Source organism: Pteronotus mesoamericanus, unplaced genomic scaffold (genome assembly GCF_021234165.1).
Source record: "Pteronotus mesoamericanus isolate MK-2021 breed Mesoamerican mustached bat unplaced genomic scaffold, CSHL_Meso_final contig_100, whole genome shotgun sequence".
NCBI classification, from domain to species: domain Eukaryota; kingdom Metazoa; phylum Chordata; class Mammalia; order Chiroptera; family Mormoopidae; genus Pteronotus; species Pteronotus mesoamericanus.
Window position 1 is genome coordinate 217,274 of NW_026554999.1, and position 24,670 is coordinate 241,943.

The 24,670-nt window shown below is 35.3% G+C and overlaps 1 protein-coding gene across 2 annotated transcripts in view; it reads right to left on the reverse strand.

The window, feature by feature from the left end:
- Nucleotides 1–24,670, reverse strand: part of BAZ1A (bromodomain adjacent to zinc finger domain 1A) — an 82,750-nt gene that overhangs the window by 46,474 nt on the left and 11,606 nt on the right. For both annotated transcript variants that reach the window (XM_054586588.1, XM_054586607.1), the window contains 3 exons: nt 7,764–7,907; nt 4,093–4,194; nt 2,318–2,405 (listed from right to left, as the gene is read on the reverse strand). In XM_054586588.1, coding sequence (XP_054442563.1) covers nt 2,318–2,405; nt 4,093–4,194; nt 7,764–7,907 — 334 coding nt within the window. The remainder of the gene's footprint in view (nt 1–2,317; nt 2,406–4,092; nt 4,195–7,763; nt 7,908–24,670) is intronic.

Here is a 24,670-nt window from a genome sequence, read left to right on the forward strand (position 1 = left end):
ACCACGCTGGGTATCAAACATTGCTGCTTTGGGGAGGGCAGGGTGGGGTGGGGTGGGTGTGTGTGTGTGTGTGTGTGTGTGTACGTACACATATGCACTTGCATCAGATACCCACATCTTTGTGTACTTCCAAGTACTCCTAATAACAGTCTACATTCACCACGCTGGGTATCAAACATTGCAGCTTTGGGGAGGGTCCGGGTGGGTGGGTGTGTGTGTGTGTGTGTGTGTGTGTGTGTGTGTGTGTGTGTGTGTGTGTGTGTACGTACGTACACATATGCACTTGCATCAGATACCCATTAACAATCTTTCATTATACTCTAAGAGCAGAATGTTGACTGTTACCTTAATTTTCATTTATTTATTAAGTTGAACTTCTTTCCATGTTTATTAACTGTTTATTTTCCTTAGTGATTTAACTGCTGATGTCCTTCACCAATTTTTCCAATTGAGTTGTTTTTGCTCATTGATGTGTAAGAGATCTTTGTAAATTAGAGGAATTGGCCAACTGGCTATTTACAATATACATGTACAAATATTCATACATATATTCATTGATTGCCAAGTGCCAGGCACTGTTCTAGCCACTTCACACAGTTATCAAAACTGTTAACTTGTTAGCCCTGGCCAGATAGCTCGGTTGGTTAGAGCATAATCTCAATACACCAAGATTGCAGGTTCAATCCCCAGTCAGGACACATATAGGAATCAACTAAATAAATAAGTGGAACAACAAATCAATGTTTCTCTCTCTCTCTCTCTCTCTCTCTCTCTCCCTCCGCCCCCTCCTCCTTTCTCTCTCAAATCCATTTTAAAAAACTGTAAACTTTGCCTTAGCCTGTGTGGCTCACTTGGTTGGAGCATCATCCCATAAACCAAGGTTGTGGGTTCAATTTCTGGTCAGGGCACATGCCTGGGTTGCAGGTTCGGTCCCAGTTGGGGCATGTGTGAGAGGCAACCAATTGATGGTTCTTTCTCGCGTAGATGTTTCCTCTCCCTCTCTCCCTCCATCCCTTTCCTTCTTTCTAAAATCAGTAAGCATGTCCTTGGTTGAGGATTAAAAGTAAATTAACTTCTAGTAAGCATCATTTTACACAGCTACCTGATATTCAGCACTATAGACAAAGCGTAATTTATGCATTCTCCTTTAATCAAGACAAACACATAAATATGCTCACATTTAAAACATTAATTATTTCTTTCAGATGGTTCTATCTTATGTTTTCAAAATTTGTATTTCATCCACTGTGAATAGACTACATGTCTAGTCTATTCTACTGAAGTGCTAATATTTTTCTAATTGATTTAAGCTCCTTCTTATATTCACTGAAAGTCTTTTTCCTCTGGCACTTGAAATGTATTTATGACATTTTAAACCTGCATATGTTTATACCGTCAACTCAATCTCATCATTGCTATTTTTCTATTGCTCTTCCAAAATATTTCAGCATGCATAAAACAAAAGATTTGTTTCATTTCATTTCTTTTTTTTGAGTTAGATTTAATTTTATTCTTCCAAATAGTTAACCAAATATCCCACTTTTATTTAATAAATAATCTATCCTGGTCTCTAGAGATTTAAAATGCTACTTTTCACACAGAGTAAACTAATTTATTGTTTTTTCATTTCTTTTGATGTAACATTTGCATATAAGGCATGCATCAATCTTAAGCATACAATAGCTAATTTCTGACACACGTATACATCTCTCTTATCCATTCTATTGTTTTTTTACTTAGATTTAGCATTTCTCTCAACATGGGTTAAATGTTTCTCATTTTAAAGAATTAGTTTTAGTTTTACCACTTAACTTTTTACTCAGTGTACAATGTGAAGTTTCTAAACTTGAATTTTCCCCCTTTTTAATGGCTATGAATGAAATATAATCTACCTGCTTATTATTGGTCTCTGATGCTCTTTTATATGTTGTTCTCCTATCTACTAGGATCTGTTTAGCGTTGTTGTTTCTATCTGTTTTTGTGAGACAGAACCACACTTAGAAAATTATAGTTGCCCCACTCCCACAACCTTTCTTTTTTCAAGTTTACCATCTATTCTCACCTGGTTAATCTTTTTTCTTACCAAGGGAAAAAAAAGTGGTAGTACCTGTACCTCTTAGAAATTCTAGAAATTCCAGAAATTCCAAAAACAGTATTTAATCCAATAAACAGAAAGAAAATTACTAAAAATTGGCTCTAGATAAAGAGAGCTATTTTCAACTAACTTTGAAATAACATTTCTGCAATGTTATAACTTTATACCACTAGTCATTTCTCTTTTCTTCTTTCTAGCAAATAACTTTACTGTTCTAATTACCTTAACTTTAATGATTCCATCTTGTGGTTCACAGTGTTGCTTTAGAAAAAGCTTTAGTTTTTCACGAGAAAATAGGTGTTTTCTCCGGCTAAAGAGGAAAAAGAAGAAAGAGGAAAGCATCAGTATCAAAGAATTCAATCTGATTTCCATAATCTCCATAAATTGATAACAACCTCAATTTCAAGCCTAGGAAACGAAAACAACATTTCATTTTTTAAAAGTATTTACACAGAAGTAATAAGGAACTTTATACAGAAGTATTTAGGTAAAATAACATCTACTTGATGGATCTATTATAAAAGTCCATTAAAAATGGCATATGCCCTGGCCAGTGTGGCTCAGTTGGTTGGAGCATCATCTGGTAAACTGAAAGTCTGTGTGTTCAATTTCCAGTCAGGGCACATGCTTAAGGTTGTGGATTCTTTCCCCTGCTTGCGCGTGTCCAGGAGGCAACCACCTACGTTTCTCTCTGTCTCTCTGTCTCCCTTCCTCTGTCTGGAATCAATGGCTATATCCTCCACTAAGGATAAAAAAAATTGTATATGCATCTATTGCTTAGGAACCACTGAGAAATCAAATAAACCTCAAGAAAAATATACTACAGAGAATAAACCAAATCTTATAAAATTAGATGATGATTTCTACAACTTACCACCATTAAAATTCTTAAAAAATATTAGAATCAGTAGGCCACCAGTATCACATAACACTAAGTAAATCAACATTCACATTGATACTGTGAACAGAGTTAAACATGGATTTTATCAAATTCTTAAATATTTTGTATTTAAATTTCACATGGCAGCCAACAAATTCATGGGATTAAAATGAAAGAGAATAAGAATTCTTAAGATCCCAAGAATGTACTATTTTTGATTGACTCTTGCTCCCAAATTCAAAAAGAGTAACCATAACAGTAATAAACACCACCATAACAAAACAAAAACAATAAAGAACACACAAGTGTTTCTGGAAAGGAAATGTTTTAATTAAATTCAATGTATTTCTTTTAAGAAAAGACCATATTATAAGCTTCTATGAGTATATTAACTATAAAGAGTTTTTAAGTAGAGGTCTTCCAAAGAATATTATCACTTTTCTCTGTACATATGAGTATATATGGGGCAACAGAGATGAAGAGAATAAGTAAAAATATTTTACATCAAACAAAATGCAAGACTGACTTCTACGTGGCAAGTTGATAGTTGGCTGATGATGTCAATTCACTTTCAGACGATTAAGAGCCTAGCCTCAATAGGCAGCAATAGGGATTTTCCCAAAATATATCTATGTATAGTGCTGATTTTTAAAAATATTAACCACTCCTTATTTTTCTCTCTTGATCATGTCTCAAAGTGTAATTTTAAAAGATATTCAACTTTTATTATTTAACTTTCTTAAGGAATGAGAAGGGACTGATCAGATGTTTGTGTCTAATGAATAAAATATTACAAATGTGACTAACATTATCTCTAAGCACCATCAGATTTCTCTGCTTTGAAAACCGAGTCCTCTCATGAGCAGTACTTCATAAATAGGATCCTTCATAATTTCTTAGATGTGAGGACTATTTCAGGTTAGTTGCTAAACTAAATAAAGGGCTTCTAGAGTCTATCAGGATTTACTTTATCAGTCTATCAGCATATAAATGCCCATTTATTTTAAAAAAAGGAAGCAACCACTTGCAACACTACTCATTTGTTCTTTATCAAATCTTCTTAAACTAACATAATTATATGACTTAAAACCAACATAGAGAAGACACTGAATTTTACCTGATTTGTGTGGCTTTAACAATGGCACACTCATACAATTCTTTTTCAGTGGGTTGCACCTTGTACTTAAACAATAAGGGATCAATTGCATCTCTTTTCTTCCTAAAAAGAACAAACATACAAATCAATTAATAATTTTTTTGAAATGTGAGATTTTAAATGGAAGTCTACTTTCTAAGAACATACGAGTACTATACCACAATCTAATGTATATTTAGTTTAACTAGGATTTTATATGTCACTGATATCCCTCAACATTCTATTAGCCAAAAGAGTACAAAGCACTATTTTATGTTAGGCAGGGACTCTAATTACTCGTTCGACATATTTTCCTTGAGGAAAATAACTAGAGAAGAATAAGCAGAGTACCCAGTGTAGGTAAAATTTGCAAACAAAAGAGTTCTTACATTTGCTTTTAAACTTTCTTCCTCATAGCTTTGTAATTCAAGAGCAAAAGTGGGGATAATGTAATTTATCCTGTTTTAAGAGTTGGCTGCCCTGACTGGTTTGGTTCAGTGCATTGGGGACAAGCCTGTGAACTGAAAAGTTGCTGAGTAGATTCTTGGTCAGGGTGCATGCCTGGGTTGCAGGTCAGCTCCCTAGCTGCAGCGGGTGGTTCAGGGCATGCGAGAGGCAGCCGATAGATGTTTCTCTTCCTCTCTTTCTCCCTTCCAACCCTCCTCTCTAAAAATAATAGAATCTTAAAAAAAAGAATTGGCAAAGAAGCTATACATTTAAAACTGCCACCAACTTCCTACCTCTTCTTCTCTTTGAGGGTGCATTTATTCATTCACTTATTCACTCACTCACTCATTATTATAAATTTCAACATGCTACAATATGGATGGACCTTGAAAAATTATACTAAGTGGAATAAGCCAGACACAAAAGGACACATATTATAATTCCACTTATATGAAACATCTAGAATAGGTAAATTCATAGAGACAGAAACCAGATTAGAGGTTACTAGGCGTGGGGGAATAAGGAAATGGGAAATTATTACTTAATGGGCACAGAATTTCTGTTTAGGGTGATGAAAAAGTTTTGAAAATAGTGGTGATAGTTGTACAACACTGTGAATGGGATTAATGCCACTAAACAGTACACTTAAAATGGTTAAAATGGCAAATGATTATGTTATACATATTCTCTTTCTCTCTCTGCCTCTTTCTCACAAGATGCTGGTGATCATTTTGAGGAGCAAGGCTTAATTCCAAATATGCTGCTTTAGTATATCTTGCAGATATTATCAACTATGTGATACTGGGCAAATTTTCTAACTTTGAACTTCTATTTCTTAATAATGTAAGAATATGACCATCTACCCCTAAAGAATGGGTCTAAGGAAGAATAAATAAACAAGATAGGTAGGTGCTGTTACATGGTTTAACTTGGGGAAAATGCCCGATAAAGAATTGTTCCCTTTCCTTCAACCCACCTTACTAAAACATAAGAAAATCCAGACTATGTTTTGTTGGCTGGGAGCAACCGAGAAGTAAATCACTTAAGATAGAGAATTAATAGAAATAACAGAGCAAAGGCCCAAAGATGACTATGTATCATTCTTCTTGGTATCTCAGGATACAGCAGTAGCAATCTATAAGAAAATAGGCATATGATTTTGATGTATAGTTCAGATTCTCTGAGAATATTATGATTTTGATGTAAAACTCAGATTCTCTGTGAATCATAAATAGGTTAAAAATACCTATGAATAAAATAGTATACCAGCTTATTCAATTTTCCTATATCAAGGGTCTATTCCAAGTACCTATATTCAAAGGAGAAGGTACAGACTACATAGGCAGGAAATTACTACTTATTACTCCTACAGCCAAGCTCAATTACACTTTGTGATGGGCTTCATATAAGTGGCACGAGTAGGGTTTATGAATAGAAATATTCTTCTAAATGCTGCATATAACAGGTAAAATATTCACTTACTAATTGGAATTCTGAATTAATTTGCTTTGTACTCAAGTTAATAAATTAGACACAAAATATGTGGGTAGCTCATATTAAAATCTAAAAAGAAGGGAAAGGACATTAATGTGCTGAATAACATAGTGGTGAACCTAAGAATCTATACATTTCTCATCCCAAAGCACCAAAAAGAATTAGAAGGGTATATTAAAAGTCACTACACAATAATTGCAAATGATGTTATTTTTAAATGAATATCTTTGGAAGAACAAATGCTTATCATATTTAAACATCAATTTAAAAAATTTATATATACAAAATCTGTATTTAACTGTTCCAGATTCATCTAATATATAACTTTAGGAGTTGTTATCTTTGCTATAGTCCAAAAACACCCCACATGAACCACTCTCAGAACTGCTAAAGGATGTACATTAACCACCATAGTACACACCAATTCTACATGCCAAACTATATATTCAATGAGATACAGAGAAGTGACCTATTAATTTCTTTTTTCACTTAATTGTAGTAACTCAAGAAAAAAAATGAGCTATATCAAAAGACTTATTATATAGGACCGTATCATGCTTCATTCATTCACTCAAAAGTCATTTTTTTGTCAGGCAATGTACTGGCTAGATGACCTCATGCAAAGCCAATTAACCTTTATAAGCCTCAAGTTCTTGTTAAGTAAAAATAACAATAGTCTTCCAGAACTGACAAACATGCAAAGCAAGCACTTAGCACAGTGGCAGGACATAGTAAATGCACAAATGCCTGCTATAGATATAATAGTTCAAGTCAGAAAAAGAAAACTTGAATTACAAGGTTCTGAGGGACAGAACTTAATAGTTACTAACTAGTATTTCAGAAGCAAAGGAGTTAAAGGTAGCATTTAAGAGTGGCCCCAGAACACTGGCTGGGTAGCTCAGTTGGTTATTGCATTAACCTGGTACACCAAGGTTTGGTCTCTGGTCTGGGCACATCCAATAATCAGTCAATGAATGCATAAATAAGTGGAACAACAAACTGATGTTCCCCCCTCTCTCTCTTAAATCAATAAATTTTTTTAAAAAAGAGTAGTCTCAGGCTTCTTATTTGATTATGGTACTATTCACTGAAAATAGGGCAGAAAAAGACAGGCACAAGACAGGTTGTAGAAAGCATTTTTTAGTCAGGATTCTTAAAAGGCAGAGAAGGAACAGAATGGAGCAGTGAAGAATTAGATGGCTGCTGTGGAGAACAAAGGAGGGAGCTAAGATAAAACGTGTAAACAGACTAATCAGTTGAAGACTCTGGTGAGATTTTAAATTTACCTGCAGGGAGTGCCAGTCTAGATATCTCTGTGTGATTTTTCTCCAAGAGCACTTAGCTGATGCAGGTTGTCAAATGATTGAATTTCAGAAGGGTACAGAGTTTCTTTACCACATGTACCATAAAATAACTAAGTGTGATCAAGTATAGAATTGATTCCAAGTAAACAAAAGTGGAATGTGGAAGTATAATCAAATGAGATGAGCTTCAATTGCTCTTAAGCTGCTAACTAGAATAAACTAGGTAAGTTTCAGTTTTACAGACTGTAACTTGTGTTGTGGAATCACACTGTTTAGCTAAATAGTGTACCACAGTATGACTAGAAGGAAGAAGGTAGAAAGAAGGAAGAGACTAAAGAAAAAATTGTTTCAATGGGATATCATTAGCCAATCTGATATACATTTTAAAAATTAAGAAAAATCACTTACCCATTTTGAAAAGAACTATTTTGTGTTTCTGAATCATCACTATCACTGATAATAATAGTTTCTCCGTCTACATTGCTGACATGTCCATTAGCAAAACCATTTTGATGTGATGGAGGGAGGACTTCCAAAATCCTACACTGTAACCTGAAAGAAAATAATACATTTAAAAATGTAAATCATTTGATATTTCATAATCAAACACTTCAAAACAATCTAATTGCTGTGAACTGAAAAAGTTTTTTGTTTTATAGAAACTATGGCTGATTGATGTAACCAATTTTATATAAAAGAAAATCTGTAACATCCAATTTAAGCAAAGATTGGCTGTAACTTAAAATAATACAAAACTATTTTAAAGGTCAATTTATCAAGATTCTTGGTAATTATATTCTTAACTGAAGTTACTATTTAGAAAATCAAATTCTGGCACAATACCTTATTATACAGATTAGGTGTATGGTTTTTCAAAGCCTCCAATATTTTAAATTCTGAACTTTTCCTGATCATAACCTTTTTCATTCTCACTGTAACTTTTGTTGTAATCAAAAAATTACAAAAGTAAAAAAAAAGAAGTTTCCTGATCTTTGGAAAGCTTCCTATTCACTAATTTTATTACCCCTATTTTGACTTCCCTTACCTCTGCCCACTCTACCTGGGTTTTATGTGCTATAGTTTCAGACTCATTCATAACTGAAATATTCCTCAATCCCATTTTACTGTGTCAATTTTCAACTGAAATAAAATGTTATATAGCCAGCCCTGGCCAGCTGGCCCAGTTGGTTGGAGAATCATCCTGTACACCAACAGGCTGCGGGTTGGAGCCCCTCTTGGGAGTGGAGGCAACATAGTGGAGGCAACCGATAAATGTTTATCTTTCATATTAATTTTTCTCTCTCTCTTCCTTCTTCTGTCTCCAAAATCAACAAACATAACCTCGGGTAGAGATTAAAAAAATAAATAAAATAAAATGTGGTACATCCATACAATGTAATATTATTCAGCAAAAAAAGAAAAAGAAAAGAAGTACTGGTAACATGCTACAGTATGGATAAACCTTGAAAGCATTAAGTGAAAGAAACCAGATGTAAAAAGCCACATATTATATGATTCCATTTGAATGAAAAACCAGAATAAACAAATCCATAGAGACAGAAAGTACATGAAGGGTTGCCAGGAACTTCAGGAAGCTGGGGAAGCTGGGGGAGGGTAACAGATGAGTGCAAAGGGCAGTGGCTGCTAATGTGCATGGGCTTTCTTTTTGGGATATAGAAAATGTTCTAAAATTCATTTGTAATGGTTGTGCAACTCTATGAATAAACTAAATACCACTGAATTTTAAGTGGGTAAATTTTATGGGATGTGAAATATATCTCAAGTTGTTAAATAAAAGTAGTCACAAGTAAAATCCAGGTAGAGGAGGGAGGGAGGGAGGGAAAATGTGCATGTTGTTGGAATTATATCTATGGCACTTCTACAACTCTTAGGTCATCCAGGGGGAGGTTTTATACCACGAATATCTTAAGCACATATATACTACCAATATGTATATCTCTATTCTCTAGAGAAAACGTAGCTCAAGATTGGAAAATTTGCTCTCTGTGGCGTTCATTTGGTTACCCCATGCCATAAACAAGTTTTAATATATTGTGGGCATTCATAAATAAGACTACCTGCCTGTCCATTCACCAGCCAATCCTCCTGAGAACTTCATTCTTCCCATACCCCACCTACTTCCATATAACTACTAGAAGAGCTGTCATATTCCCACAAGACCCTAGCCAGAGTTAGTTGATACTAGGTGGACACCTTTTGCTGAGCCAATACATCTTTTTCTAAGATTTTAAAATCTGGCATCTAGAAAGTAAAAATCAGTTCCTCTCCCATATGGAATCTATAAAATATAAAATTTTGGTGCTTTTGGCACCAGTGTTTCCTGTCATATGGAGTGGGTCAGTATATAGTGAGAGAAGATTAAAAAAAAAAAGCCTACAAGAGGGAAGAGAAGAGAGATGTCAAGGGTACTACTAGAGACAATCAGTTCTCTTTTTCCTGTTTTTCCTCAGAGTTAGATGCACCTTGCCATTTCAGGTTTAGCAGGTTAATCTTTCCTTTGATTCAATAAACTGACAATTTACCCTTTTGCATGTTTTTTCAAAATGAGCTTTTGTCATAGCCAAAATAAACAGACACAAACAATTCCAGAAAGACGAACAGTATATTTAGAATTGGTTCATTTTGGGAAGCTGGTGGATTTTAATAAGATATGTATTTTCATTAGTGTACGTTTTAGAATATGCTTATATTTTCCTTTAGAACATCTTTAGTATCCCCTACGATATCTAACATTGCTGTTAGGCATAGAGAAAATCAGGACCATGGATTTCCTGCTAGGAACTCTGCACTACCCAAACAGAAGAAAGCAACTGGTTATACAGCATCCCAAAGTTTAAGAATCAACAAAATGTTGAATATGTGGATGTGCCTGACTGGTAACTGAACCAGTGACCTTTGGGTTTGCAGGCTGGTGCTTAATCCATGGAGCCACACCAGCCAGGGATACGCAGGTTAAATTAAAAGTATCATATATGGCTCTTTTACAATTTGCTCTTTAAAAAGAATTTAGAAAAAAGAGTGGAGACTCAAATTACTAACACAAAAATGAAAATGGGGACATTCCTAGTGATTTTACAGAAATAAAAAAGAATGTAAGAAAATACTATGGACAATTATATGCTGATAAATTGGATAACCTAGGTGAAATGGGAAAATTCTTAGAAACACATAACCTACCAAAACTGACTCAAGAAGAAATAGGTAATCTAGAAAGATCTATAACTGGCAAGTAGACTCAATCAGTAATCTAAATCTCCCAACAACAATAAAAAAAAAAAATGAAGTCTACCAAGTATCTAAAGAATCAATACCAATTCTCAAAATCTTCCAAAATACTGAAGAGAAAAGAAAATGTAACGAACTTGTAAATAAACAAAAAAACAAACAATGCAGTTCAAAAATGGTCCAAGAAATTGAACAGACATTTCCTGCAGAAAGATACAAACAGCAATAAATACCTGAAAAGATATTTAGAATCTTTAGACATAAAGGGAATGAAAAATCAAAACTGCAACGAGATCCTACTTCATACTCACTAACATGACTATTGTTAAAAAACCAAAAAATTTTGAAAAATGACAACTGTTGGTGACGCTGTAGAGAAACTGTAACACTTGTACATTGTCTGTGGGCATGTAAAATGGCACACCACTGTGAAAAACAATACGGTGGTTCTTAGAAACATTAAACATAGAATTATCAGATGACCTGGCTATTCTACATCAAGGTATATACCCAAAGGAAATGAAAATGAGAACTCAAGCCCTGGCTGATGTGGATCAGTGGACTGAGTGCCAGTCTGCAAACTGAAAGGTTGCCAGTTTGACTCCCAGTCAGGACACCGAAAATTAAAAGATAAGGGCACACTGTTTAAAAAAAAAACCCTCAAAAGATACCTGTATACCACTATTTATAACAGTATTATCTACAACGGCCAAAAGGTGGAAATAATTCAAGGGCTCATCAAGAGATGAATTGATAAACAAAATACTGTACATGAGGTCTGTCTGGAAAAAGTCCAACTATTGTTAATATAATGAGAACAGTTTGCGTTGCATGGATGTAAGCTTGCAGCCAAGGAGTGGACTAGAATGCGTAAGCATGAACTATGATGACTTCACTGTTCAGTGGGGGCAGTAGACATCATTGAGCGAGCATGGGTACTGTGTGGCCATCTCATTTAAAATAACAGTGAGTAGAGCAACAAAATCTGCGCCTAATTTTAAGTGTTAAGCTTGAACATTCCTCCATGGAAAATATTCAGATGATTCAGAAGGCTACAGCTATGGGAAAATGGTGATTGGCATCTTCATCGCAACAATGAGCCCGCTCATACTGCACATCTACTGTAGTTTTTTGGCAAGACATCAAATCACCCAGGTGACTCAGGTCCCCTATGGCCCAGATGTGGTGCCCTGGGACTTTTGGCTTTTCCAAAAACTAAAATCACCTTTGAAAGGGAAGAGTTTTCAGACTGCTGATGAGATTCAGGAAAATACAATGGGGAAGCTAATGGTGAATAGGAGAACTGTGTGCGGTCCTGAGGTGCCTACTTGGAAGGGGACTGAGGTGTGATTGTCCTATCTACAATGATTCTTGTATCTTGTATCTTCTTTATTAAACATCTCTATTTTTTTACATTCATGGCTGGATACTTTCTGGACAGACCTTGTACACACATACCATGAACTATTATATTCAGCCTTAGAAGGCTGATCCATGCTACAACATGAATGAACCTTGAAGAAATTGTGCCCAGTGAAAAAAGCCAAACACAAAAGAACAATTATTTTATGAATCCATTTATCTGAAGTATCCAGAAGAAGCAAATTCATGGAGACAGAAAGTATATAGAATAAAGGTTACCAAGTGCTAGAATAAGGGACAAATGAGGAGTTATTGCTTAATGGGTACAGAGTTTGTTTGGGATGATGAAAAAGTTCTGGAAATAATAATGATGCTTACACAACACTATGAACATACTTAATGCCACTGAATTGAACACTTAAAAATGGTTACAACGGTAAATTTTATGTTATGTTTATTTTACCACAACTGAAAAAAGAAAATTTTTTGTTCTAAAAGTGAAGCTTAAAGCTTAGGAAGGCTCAATTACCAAGCCTATATTGGTAGCAAATAGAAATGGTGTTGTAAGAACTGAAGGTTGACTTTCACCACTGGCTGATAGAACTAATACCAGCATTTCGAAAGAAGAGCAACTACAGGAAATTGTATCAAAACTTGTTTGGTAGTTATGTACACTAATAAAAATAAAAATAAAAATAATAATAAAAAGGTTCTGTAATTTAGTGACATAAACTGCACAAAAATATGCAAGGAATCAAATGGACCCACTTTTGAAGTGCTTGGATATCACATCCAGGGATCATAATGCTCAGAGTTCTGGGAGGTTGATAAAAATATGAAGGGTAATATGAATGATATATATAAATCCTTCATATTTTTAATAAGTTGCAAACACTGGGATATTATCAGCATGCTATTTAACTGTTTAGTATTCAAAATTATTACCTGAAAGCCACATGTGTTAGTTTGGCTGAGGTATCAACCAAAGTAATTAAAGCTTCATCAAAATACTTAAAAATTCCACCTAGTTTATACAGATTAATATGTATGCCAAGTATTTGTGGGCTCAGCTTTATGCTAGCTTGGCATACTGATGCCAGTATGTACAGAGACATGATAGCCTTGTGAGGAGGCAAGACCAATGTATGAAGATCAGAGACAATAAAACATTAAATAAAATGAAAAGCCGCCATAGATTGAGCAGCAAGTGATCCCTGGTTTTCAACATGACAATAGTATTATTTTAGAACACTTAAATAGGCTTCAATGTGAAGGATGGATAAAGGCAGAGAAGCTTGCTTTATCTTTCTGCTATCCTGAACAAAGAAAACAATGGTCATGACCTTGGGATAATTGAGCAGAAAATAGGAAAAAGCCTGTGTTCCTGATGGCTTTGTGGATATGCACACCCAGCCCTACATGATAACTTCTGCACTTAATTTTACATGAGAGAAATTTCTATTTTGTTTATGCCACTAAACTTTTCTCTCTTATCTGCACCAAGTCAAATTCTGGCTGATAAGAAAAGGCAATAAGCAATCTATTAGTTGTACTGGCTATTTTTATTAAACACCGACCATTTATAAACATTTGTCTATGTTAAACTTATTTTGAGCCAGAGTGCTGTATTATTCAATTCTGCTAATAAAAGCTGGATAAGATTTTCAAACTTGAAATTTACCTTGTTATTGGCAATACAGATTTCAAGTCACATTTGTTTCAGGAAACTGAAAATCTAAAGAATGAAAATAAGTTTAACAACCTGGTGTGGCTAAAAAGAGCAACATGAGGGATTCTTGTAGTGATACATATGTTGTGTATCATGACATATCAATGTCAATCTCCTGGTTGTGATCCTGTACTGTAATTCTGCAAGACAGTAGTATTACTGGGGGAAATTCTGTATAATTTTTACAACTGCATGTGAATCTACAGTTCCCTCAAAATAGAAAGTTTAATTTAAAAATGCTAATGGTAAATATTGGAAAAGCATTAACTCCAATTAATACTCATTTCACATCAAGAAAAAAAAATAAGAGTAATGTATGTTATATGTATTACTAAAAAGCTACAGTAAATAATGATACTATAGCATTGGCAAAAGGACAGTCATACAGATAGATAAGAGAGTCCAGAAATAGACCCAAGATTCCATCTATATTTATATATTGTAAAGGACAAAATTATAAGTACAGAAAACAGCGGTGATTGCCAGAAGCTAGTAGGAGGTGGGGCGAGGGTTGGCTACAAAGGGGCACAAAAAAACTTTTTTGGGGGGGATAAAATATTGCAGTGGGTTATGTGATTGTAGGTGTAAAAATTCAGAACTATGCTCTAAAAAGGGTGAATTTTACCATAAGGCAGTAATGTACTTCAATAAAGATGTATTCGTTTAGACTACTTAGGATAAGGGCCTACTGAATGTAAGTTATTTAAATTATTCTTTAACTTAAAAGAAAAACATTTATTGCTTTTCTGAAAATACTAATACATATGAGAATGGCAAATTGAAGAAGGTCCACTTACTGGACTTCACTGAAGTACTGATTGGTCCTCTACAGTCTACACTTATCCGAAGACTAGCCAGAGAGTTCTGTTTAATGCAAAAACTGTAAAAAGGGGGTTCTATTCTACAGTTTGTTTCCGTCTCAACAGTAAACATTATAAAAATTCATCTTAAAATCCCTATTTTTCATTAAATAAGTTCAATATACTAATATTCTCTTTTACAATCTGAGTTAGTCAAATCAAATAAAGTTAGATGATTTCTACACATCAAAATACTGTGCATTAAAATAAGAATTTGCAAGGAAATCATTACATCTACAACTAACAAATCAAAAACTTTAGGGTATAGAAAAGATTTCCCAGGATGGCCTCCCAATTTATGTTATTATACAAGCACATAAGGATTCTAAATCCTCACTGTTAAACTTGCAATGACAGTCTAGGAGTCAATTAGGTTGTAAGAATGAGATCTGGTACATACAACAAACACAGTATCTATCTGAAGATGGTTCCACTCTAACTTAGAATTCCAAAAACAGAACAAAACCTCCCAGCTGTCCCCAATAGCCTCCTTTCTGTTTCTAATAAAAATTATATTATTAACATATTAGGGTCATTGAAAACTAAAGATTAAAAACAACAATTTTAGGATGTTTCTTAGTACTCTCCTTGGCTGAGGACCAGGAATTTTGAACTTAAAAGGTCAGCTGACCAACAGAAAGCCTTCTTTCTGAAAAAGAGCTATAATAAATTTACATTGACAAAAATTCTATATTATCTTTGCACCTAAATAATAGGCATTCTGCCTTTAATCCTTTCTCTCATATTTTTCTCTGCCTTCCCATTTCTAGTAAGAATTCTTTTCCAAAAATTTCTCCTTGATTAATAATCACAGCTGGACCCAGTTATAGACACCCAAGGATGTATGTTTAAATAAAAATAACTGTACTTTTTCATTTATATCTTTTGTTCCTATTATGTTCTCAATATATTTAGTATTTCTCTTTGTCCTAAATATTACTGCATTTTAATTCATTATGAATTACTAATACCATTTGGGCTAGTAATATAAAAAGAGCCCCAACACAAAAAATCCATTTTTTCATTTCCAACTCTAATATATATTAAGTGCCCACTCTCTGTATGATAGGTTTTTATGCTTAATTTTCCCCTACTTCATTAGACTACAGTGCCTAAAGCATTCCGTCAATGCAACATAACCACAGGGAATATACTTTAATTGTTCAATAGTTAAGAGCTCTAGCTGGTTACTATTTGATTCCAAACTTTATATAGTTTGTAAGATTAAAAAGTATCTGTAATCTTTATTTTACAAGGCAGTTCTAAAAACAAGTGAACAGTGGTTCTTTTTATCCTTCTTGACTATATAACATTTTATATTATAAATTCTAAATCTAAATAGTATTGGGATAATATTTGGAAAAATCTAGCTACATATGAAACTCTTTTCTGTAAATCCAATTCTGCTTTTTTACTAATTTAAATTATTTTGGAAAAGGTCTGTCAATCAAAAGTTAAGGATTATTTGGAAGAAAATACACTTTATTATTTTCAAAAAGAGAATTCACACAGGCTAACAAAAGGAATAACTTTCTTCACCCTCAGAAAAGGGCAATGCTACAAGTTCACTTTTTAGGATCCAATAGTTTATCTAGTTTATACAAAATGAATTACAAATGGTCCTCATCTACGTATGCGGACATAGGAAGACATCCAAACCATTACTAAGTGAAAAAACTGGTTGCTGTTTTTTTAAACTTTAGTGTAGTATAGAGAAAAAAAAAGAAAACTATGCACTAATTTTTTGACAGTAAGTTATCTCTGAAGGGAAGATTTAGGAAATGCACTCTAGGCTTTTACCTTTCGTACAGATATATGTGAATCTTTATAGGAAGAAAGCAGATTTTTAAAATATTATAAAGTTTGATCTTAATAAGCAGAGCATATAACTTCTTTAAATATAAAGACAGCAGTTTTAGATTAACAGCAAAAAGGAAATGAAGATATTGAGGATTCCCATATACTCCCTGCCCCCATACAAGATACCTACACCAAATGACAATATTAAATAGTACAGCTTTTAAAATGCACATTCCTTATGTCATTTCATCCTGTGAGGCAATTTAACAGATGAAAAGACTGACGCTTAAAGAGTTCCAATTACTTGCTCAAAGCCATGCAGCTAAATCATAAAGGGCAGAATCCAAAACCAAGTGATACGTTGAAAGAAATGGCTCTGTAGATAAAACTGCCTTTTGACCCAGTGATCCCACTGCTGGGACTATACCCTAAGAATCCTGAAACACCAGTTCAAAAGAACCTATGCACCTCAATGTTCATAGCAGCGTTATTGATAATAGCCAAGTGCTGGCAGCAACCTAAGTGCCCATCACAAAATGAGTGGATCGAAAAACTGGTACATTTACACAATGGAATAATATGCAGCAGAAAGAAAGAAGAAACTTCTACAGAGACCCACAGGGTCCCAGAATGTACACAAACCCACCCACCTGGGAATCAGCACTAGGAGGACCCAATTTGCTTGTAGGTAGCAGGGGAAGTGACTGAAAGCCAGCAGAGAGCTGAGCAAGTGGTATTGTTCCCACTCTGACTCCTCCCCCACATACAGTGTCACAAGGCAGCAAACTGGGTTGCCCCGCCTGGGCGAATACCTAAGGCTCCACCCCTTACAATGTAACAGGCATGTTGAGACAAAGAAATATGGCCCAAATAAAAGAACAAAAGAAAAGAGTTCATCACCACCCAGCCCTTACTATTATATGAAATGCTAAAGGGACTTATCTAAGAAAAAAAAGATCAAAACTATGAAGAGTAAAATGACAAGAAACAACTATCAACAACTGAACCTAAAAAATAAAAACAAAAACAAACTAAGCGAACAACTAGAACAGGAAAAGAATCATAGAAGTGGAGATCAGAGAGGAGGTAGGGGGGAAGAATGGGGGAAAAGGTACAGGGAATAAGCAACACAAATAGTAGATACAAAATATACAGGGGAAGGTTAAGAATAGTACAGGAAATGGAGAAGCCAAAGAACTTATGTGTACGACCCATGGACATGAACTAAGGGAGGAGGGGGATTGCTGGGGGGAGGAGCGGTGCAGGGTGGAAGGAAATAAAGATGAGAGAAAAATATACATATATACACTTTAAATAAATAAATAATTAAATTTAAAAAAAAAAAAAAGGAAGGAACTCCTACCCTTAGCAATGGCATGGATGGAACTGGAGAACACTATGCTAAATGAAGTAAGCCAGGCAGTGAAAGACATATACCATAAGAACTCACCTATAAGTGGAACCTAATGAACAAAACAAATGAGCAAAATAGAACCAGGACATGGAAATAAGGAACAAACTGACAGTGACTAGAGCGGAAAGGGATAAGGGGAAAAGAAGGGGAAGGGTTTAGTGAGGAACATGTATAAAGGACCCATGGTAAGGGACAACAGAGTGAGGATGGACGGGGGGAGAGGGTAGGGGAGGAGAGAGCAATGAGGGAAAAATTGAGACAACTGTAATTGAACAACAGTAAAAAAAAAAAAAGAGAGAGAGAGAGAGAGATAAAGACATGGCTTTGTAAGTGACCCATACCTGAATTTAAATCCTACAACTGACTGTCTGTGAAGTTGAAATAGAAGCTCTATATCTTTGTTTTGGTCACTGCTATATCTCCAGTGTCTAGAAGAGTATAAGTTAACAGCAGGAGATCAGTACATACAGGCTGAACAATTACAAAATATTTAATTTCTTTGGATCTCTGTTTCCTCATCTGTAAATTAAACATAAATTTTAACCTTATATCTGCTGATATAATGTGTACACAAAACATCTGATAGGTATATTAATAGACCTGACTCCTACCTAGTTTAATGTTCTTTTCACATGACCATACATCTTCTCACTCCTTCTTTAGGTTCTAAGGAAGGAGCAGAGAACTACTGTCAGCATGACTGGCAGACATACTGTGTGATAATCAGGATGGGGAAGGTAAAGAACTAAACTGTTGGCTCAGTCAAGTAGTAAGTTGTTCTCTTTACTTCCTCTGTCATAGCAATGACAACGGCTCTCCTAGAAGAACCTGTTTGCTTATTTCAAAACAGAAAGTCTTGGTGGGGAGGGAAGCAACTATCTATACTTGTAAGATGCAAAAAGAAAGTGAGAAGGCAATGAGATAGCAATAAAAGAATATTAAGGTGAGAAGATCCAGAGTGCCTACACTGACTAATTCAACCCCTATCTATCTCATTTCTCTGTAATTTAGCATGCTCTTTCCAGTAAATCTAAGTCTAATGGATGGAGCAGTCTTTAGGGGCACTGATAATTACTATGAACAGAGATAGAAACAAAAGATAGATGATTTTGATAAGTAGAAACAGAAGTTAAAAGCAAAGGGAGAATGTGCTACAAATGGAGCTATCAAGAAAGTGAAAAGGCAATTCAAAGATGGAGCAAATATTTGTAAATCATGTATCTGCTAAAGGACTTGATTCCAAAAACAAAGAATGCTTACTTACAACTATGTAATAAAAAGATAAATAACCCCATTTTAAAATGAGCCAAGGACCAAAATAGACATTTCTCCAAAGAAGATATACAGATGATCTATAAGCACATGAAATAATGCTCAACATAATTAGTCATTAGGGAAATGTAAATCAAAACTACAGTGAGATACCACTTCACACCCAGAAGGATGGCAAAATAAAAAAGATGGACAATAAAAAATTGTCCATACCTGTGATTTGGTGAGGATATGGAGAAACTGGAACTCTCATACCTTGCAAGTGGGAATGTAAAATGATGCAGCTGCTTTGGAAAAGAGTTTGGAGGCTCCTCAAATGTTAATCATAGTTACCATATGACTTAGCAATTACTAGAATACTAGATATATACCCAAGTCAACAGCATTATTTACAATAGCCCAAAAGTGAAAACAACTCAAATGTCCATCAACTGATGAACAGATAAATAAAATGTAATAGATCCATACAGCAGAATTTATCAACAAAAAGAAATAAAATTCTGATAGATGCCATTGTACAACGTGGATGAAGCTTGAAAACATTTATATAGTAAGTGAAAGAAGCCATGCACAGAAGGATACATGTTATGATTCCATTTATATGAGATGTCCAGAATAGGCAAATCCAGAGACAGATTATAGATTAGTGGTTGCCAGAGGCTGAGGGGAGAGGGTAATTGGGAGTGCCTGCTAATGAGTACAGAATTTCTTGGGGTGATGAAAATATTCTGCAGCTATATAGTGGCAATAGCCCCATAACCTTGTGAATATACTAAAACCTACTGAATTGTACATTTTAAATGGACAAATTTTATGGTGTGTGAATTATAGTTCAATAAAGCTCATGTAACAAGAAGGCAGAGGGAGATGAAAATGTGGGTATTGTATAAGCCAGTTCTTGTAACTGCATGTTCTGTGGAGAAAGGATGAAGAGTGAAAGGTGGGAGTAGAAGCACAGATATTTCATACTAGTGGACCCCATGTTAAGTGTCTGGTACTTCTCAGTCACAGGGAGAAATCCATTCATTTCTCTAAATAAGCCCCCTGATGATAAACCTCATGCTACTGAGAGGCAGAAAGGCCAGAAGAGCCTACAAATAAAAATCAAGAGGAATACTTAGGAAATTCAGCCTGGAGTTTCTCTCATCATCGAAGCTGGGCTTGCCCTAGCCCACCCCTCGAGGATGCCAAGGTCTTACCATTACCATCATCTCAAAAGTGAGCTCAGTCCCAAAAGCTACACAAGCAGACGTGAAGCCAGAGTGATATATATCCTCGGGGGTCTAGAACACATTCCAAATGAAAAACATCATGCCAAGTCATTTCCTCATACCAATGTAATAGAATAAGAGTTTTTTGTTTTTGTTTTTATGTTTTGTTTTATTTTCTAATATTAATTTTAAAAGATCTTTATTTGACTGGGTTGTAGCAGCCTGGAGATTAAGATGGCCGGTATCTAATATATTATCCCTTAAAACATCTCTATGGAAAACAGAAGGGGAAGCTACTCATATAATAATGAAATCAAGACTATTGATTGTGGTTTATTAAAGGAGACAGATACCCTCACCACTACATGTGAAAGCAAGAGAACAAATTAAAAGGGTCATCTTAAAAGCTGTCCTCACAGGACAGAACAATATTATACAGTATTTGAAGGTGCCAGAAACACAGGAATGGTCACTGACTTGATAAGAACAAGGCCCTACTGGCCACCTAAACATATTACACCACCACCCTATAATCCAAATTATAAGAACAAAAACCCAAATAGAAACCCCAGAAACTACAGTTAGAATAAAACTTTATAAGTATGACAGAGAACTAAAAATCAAAATGGAAAAAAATTGATTTTTTATATGTTGTTTATTGAACCCAGCACTTCACATGCAGCATCTCAGTTAATCTTCACAATAATTCTACTAAGTATGCAAAGGAGAGATAAGTGATATTAAATATTTGCCCAAGAGTTATGCAAGTAGTTATTAGGTGGTGGAGGCACAATTCCAACCAAAGGAAATCTAGTCATTAGGCAAATTGACATATTAAAGTTATTTTAACTGAAATTTAAGTGAAAAGTGTAAAAGGAACTTAGCATCTAACGTAGCAGAAATCTTAAGTCAGGCTTGAAGCTTAATTATAAAATTTAATTTTTATTAGAAAAGCTAGTCAATAGAAAAAAAATATATTAACTTCCATAAAAATCTTTTGAGCCAATAGCAACCTTATTCCCCCCATAAAATACTACTACTATATTCCATTTATGTAGCAATTCAAAATGTGTACCCCCAACATATTCTCATTTTAGTTTCATTAATAGTCTGAAAGAATGTCATTGTCCAAAAAAGTCAGTTAGACTCCAAAGCCTAGATCCTTCACTATCACACTATTCTGTCCCCCATAAAATTAGAAAAGTGTAACTTTTTTCAAATTATAAACAAAAATCAAAGATAAAAGAATTCTATTAAAACCATGTGGGAAGGGTTAGCAAGGAACATGTATAAAGAACCAATGGACAAAGACATGGGGGTGGGGCAGGAGAATGATTGAATGTGGGAGGGGGGGTGGGTAGGACAGGGAATAGTAATGGGGGAAAATGGGGACAACTGTAATTGCATAACAATAAAAAAAGGGGGGAACTTCTGGCCAAGATGGAGGTGTAGGTAGATATATTTTGCCTTCTCGCAGAACCATAAGACAAAAAATTTAAAAACAAAATATAACCAGACTGCCAGAAAATCGAACTGTATGGAAGTCCGACAACCAAGGAGTTAAAGGAGAAACACTCATCCAGACCAGTAAGAGGGGAGGAGATGGGCAGATGGGGTAAAGAGGATGTGCAGCAAGGTGGCGGCTGGTGGTCCAGGCGGTCCCGCACCTGCGTGTGGATAAACTGTGAGGAACAGCTGGGGAGTGAGACAGACCACGCCGTGAGGGTTCCAGTGAGAGAAAAGAAAGCCTCACAACCTCTGGCTATAAAAACCTGTGGGGGTTGCGGCGGCAGGAGAAACTCCTAGCCTCACAGGAGAGTTGGCTGGAGAAACCCACAGGTCCTAGAATGTACACAAATCCACCTGCCCAGGAATCACCGCTAGGAGGACCCAATTTGCTGTGGGTAGCAGGGGAAGTGACTGAAAGCCAGCAGAGAGCTGAGCAAGTGGTATTGTTCCCACTCTGACCCCTCCCCCACATACAGTGTCACAAGGCAGCAAACTGGGTTGCCCTGCCCGGGCGAATACCTAAGGCTCCACCCCTTACAATGTAACAGGCACGTTGAGACAAAGAAATATGGCCCAAATAAAAGAACAGATCAAAGCTCCAAAAACAGAACTAAGTGAGGAACAGACAGCCAACCCATCAGATGCACAGTTCAAAACACTGCTAATCTGGATGTTCACTGAATTGGGTGAGTAGGGTCGCAAAGTGGGGGAAAAAGTGAAGGGTATGCAGAGTGAAATATAGAAAAATACACAGGGAACCAACAGTAAAGGGAAGGAAACCAGGGCGCAAATCAGCAATTGGGAGCAGAAGGAAGGGAGAAACATTCAACCAGAACAGGAGGAAGAAACAAGAATTCAAAAAAAACAAGGAGACGCTTAGGAACTTCTGAGACAATTTTAAATACTCCAACATCCAAATCATAGGGGTGCCAGAAGGAGAAGAAGAGTAAGAGATTGAAAACTTATTTGAAAAAACCATGAAGGAGAACTTTGCCAATCTGGCCAATGAAATAGACTTCCAGGAGATCCAGGAAGCTCAGAGAGTTCCAAGAAGGTGCACCCAAGGAGGAACACACCAAGGTACATTGTAATTACATCACCCAAGATTAAAGATTAGGAGAGAATCTTAAAAGCAGCAAGAGAAAAGGAGACAGTTACCTACAAAGGAGTTCCCATAAGACTATCAGCTGATTTCTCAAAAGAAACCTTGCTAGAACAGGCTGGAAAGAAGTATTCAAAGTCAGGAAAGGCAAGGACCTACACCCAAGATTACTCTATCCAGCAAAGGTATCATTTAGAATGGAAGGGCAGATGAAGTACTTCCCTGATAAGGTAAATTTAAAGGAGTTCATCACCACCCAGCCCTTACTATTATATGAAATGCTAAAGGGACTTATCTAAGAAAAAGATGAAGATCAGAAACTATGAACAGTAAAATGAAAACAACCGACTATCAACAACTGAACCTTAAAAACAAAAACAAACTAAGCAAACAAGTAAAACAGAAACGATCACAGAAATGGAGATAAGACGGGGAGGGGAAGAGGGAGAATGGGGGAAAAGGTACAGGGAATAAGAAGCATAAATAGTAGGTACAAAATAGATGGGAGAGGTTAAGAATAGTGTAGGAGAAGCCAAAGAACTTATATGTATGACCCAGGGACATGAACTAAGGGGGGGAATGCTGGTGGCACAGGGCATGCAGGGCAGAGGGGAATAAAGGGGAGAAAAAAATTGGACAACAGTAATAGCATAATCAATAAAATATATATTAAAAATAAAAAAGTAAAGAGGAAAAAGCTTCTACAATCTAAAATAAAACCAAGTGGTACATGCGTTGAATATTGACTATACTTTTATTCTTTATTCCTTAATTATATCATTATTGTTTATACATATTTAAAAAATTCTTTTACACTAACTGCATATTTAGGAAATATTTAGGATAAACAAATAATGGAATGGAAAAATATTTGCTCCAATAAGACAAGGAGTATAATATGCCTAGTATTTAATAAATAGCTCTTGTGAATCTACTGAAGACAAACAAGCCAAAAGAAAATTGGGCAAAGGACCTGAACAAGCAAATAAACACTTGAGATATCATCAGATTTGCCGAAGATTAAAAACTAAAATATCCAGTGTTAGTATGAGTGCAGGGAACCTAGGCCTAGCTTTTATGGCACTCTGGACCTGGATGCTCCTGAATTACTACACTTGTACATTTATTTTAATACTTGGCAAGTCAATTATTTTTGTCTCTTTCTTAACTGAATCTTGAAGGGCATCTTAACCTCTTTTGTATCCCTAGTACCCAACCCAATGTTTATCCTGTAAGTGACATATATGAATCACTGAACAACATGGGAATACACAGTATCAGAGCAATCAGAAATATCTGGACCTGAGATGAAAGCAGAGCTGGCTAGACTCATAATATTATTTCCTGGGGCTTCTGCATCTTACCATCCACCCAGATGCTAAAGGCAAAAAGTCAAGGAGTCTCTCATAATTTCTCCCTTCCCACATAAAAATTAAGAATGGCCACTGTGTATTTTAAAAATTAGGTCTTAAAAGTTTGCAGAGAAATACCAATTTCTCTCTACTTTAATATACTATAATATTAATATAATATACTTTATAATTTAAAGCCTTCTTCAACAAGAAGAGGTATATTTCCTGATGAATAATAATCAATAAAATTGTGATCCCCAGATTTCCTATTTCGACAATGCACCCTAGTTTACTACTGTTACCAGCTACATCTACCTAAAGTCCATTTTTAAAGTACAAAAACAAAAAATTATGCAAAACACAATGAACTACTACGTATCTAGATGTAAGTTATACACATAATGTTAAAGTTTAATGTGCCCCAATGATTTGTAAATTAGAAAATACTTTTAGCATAA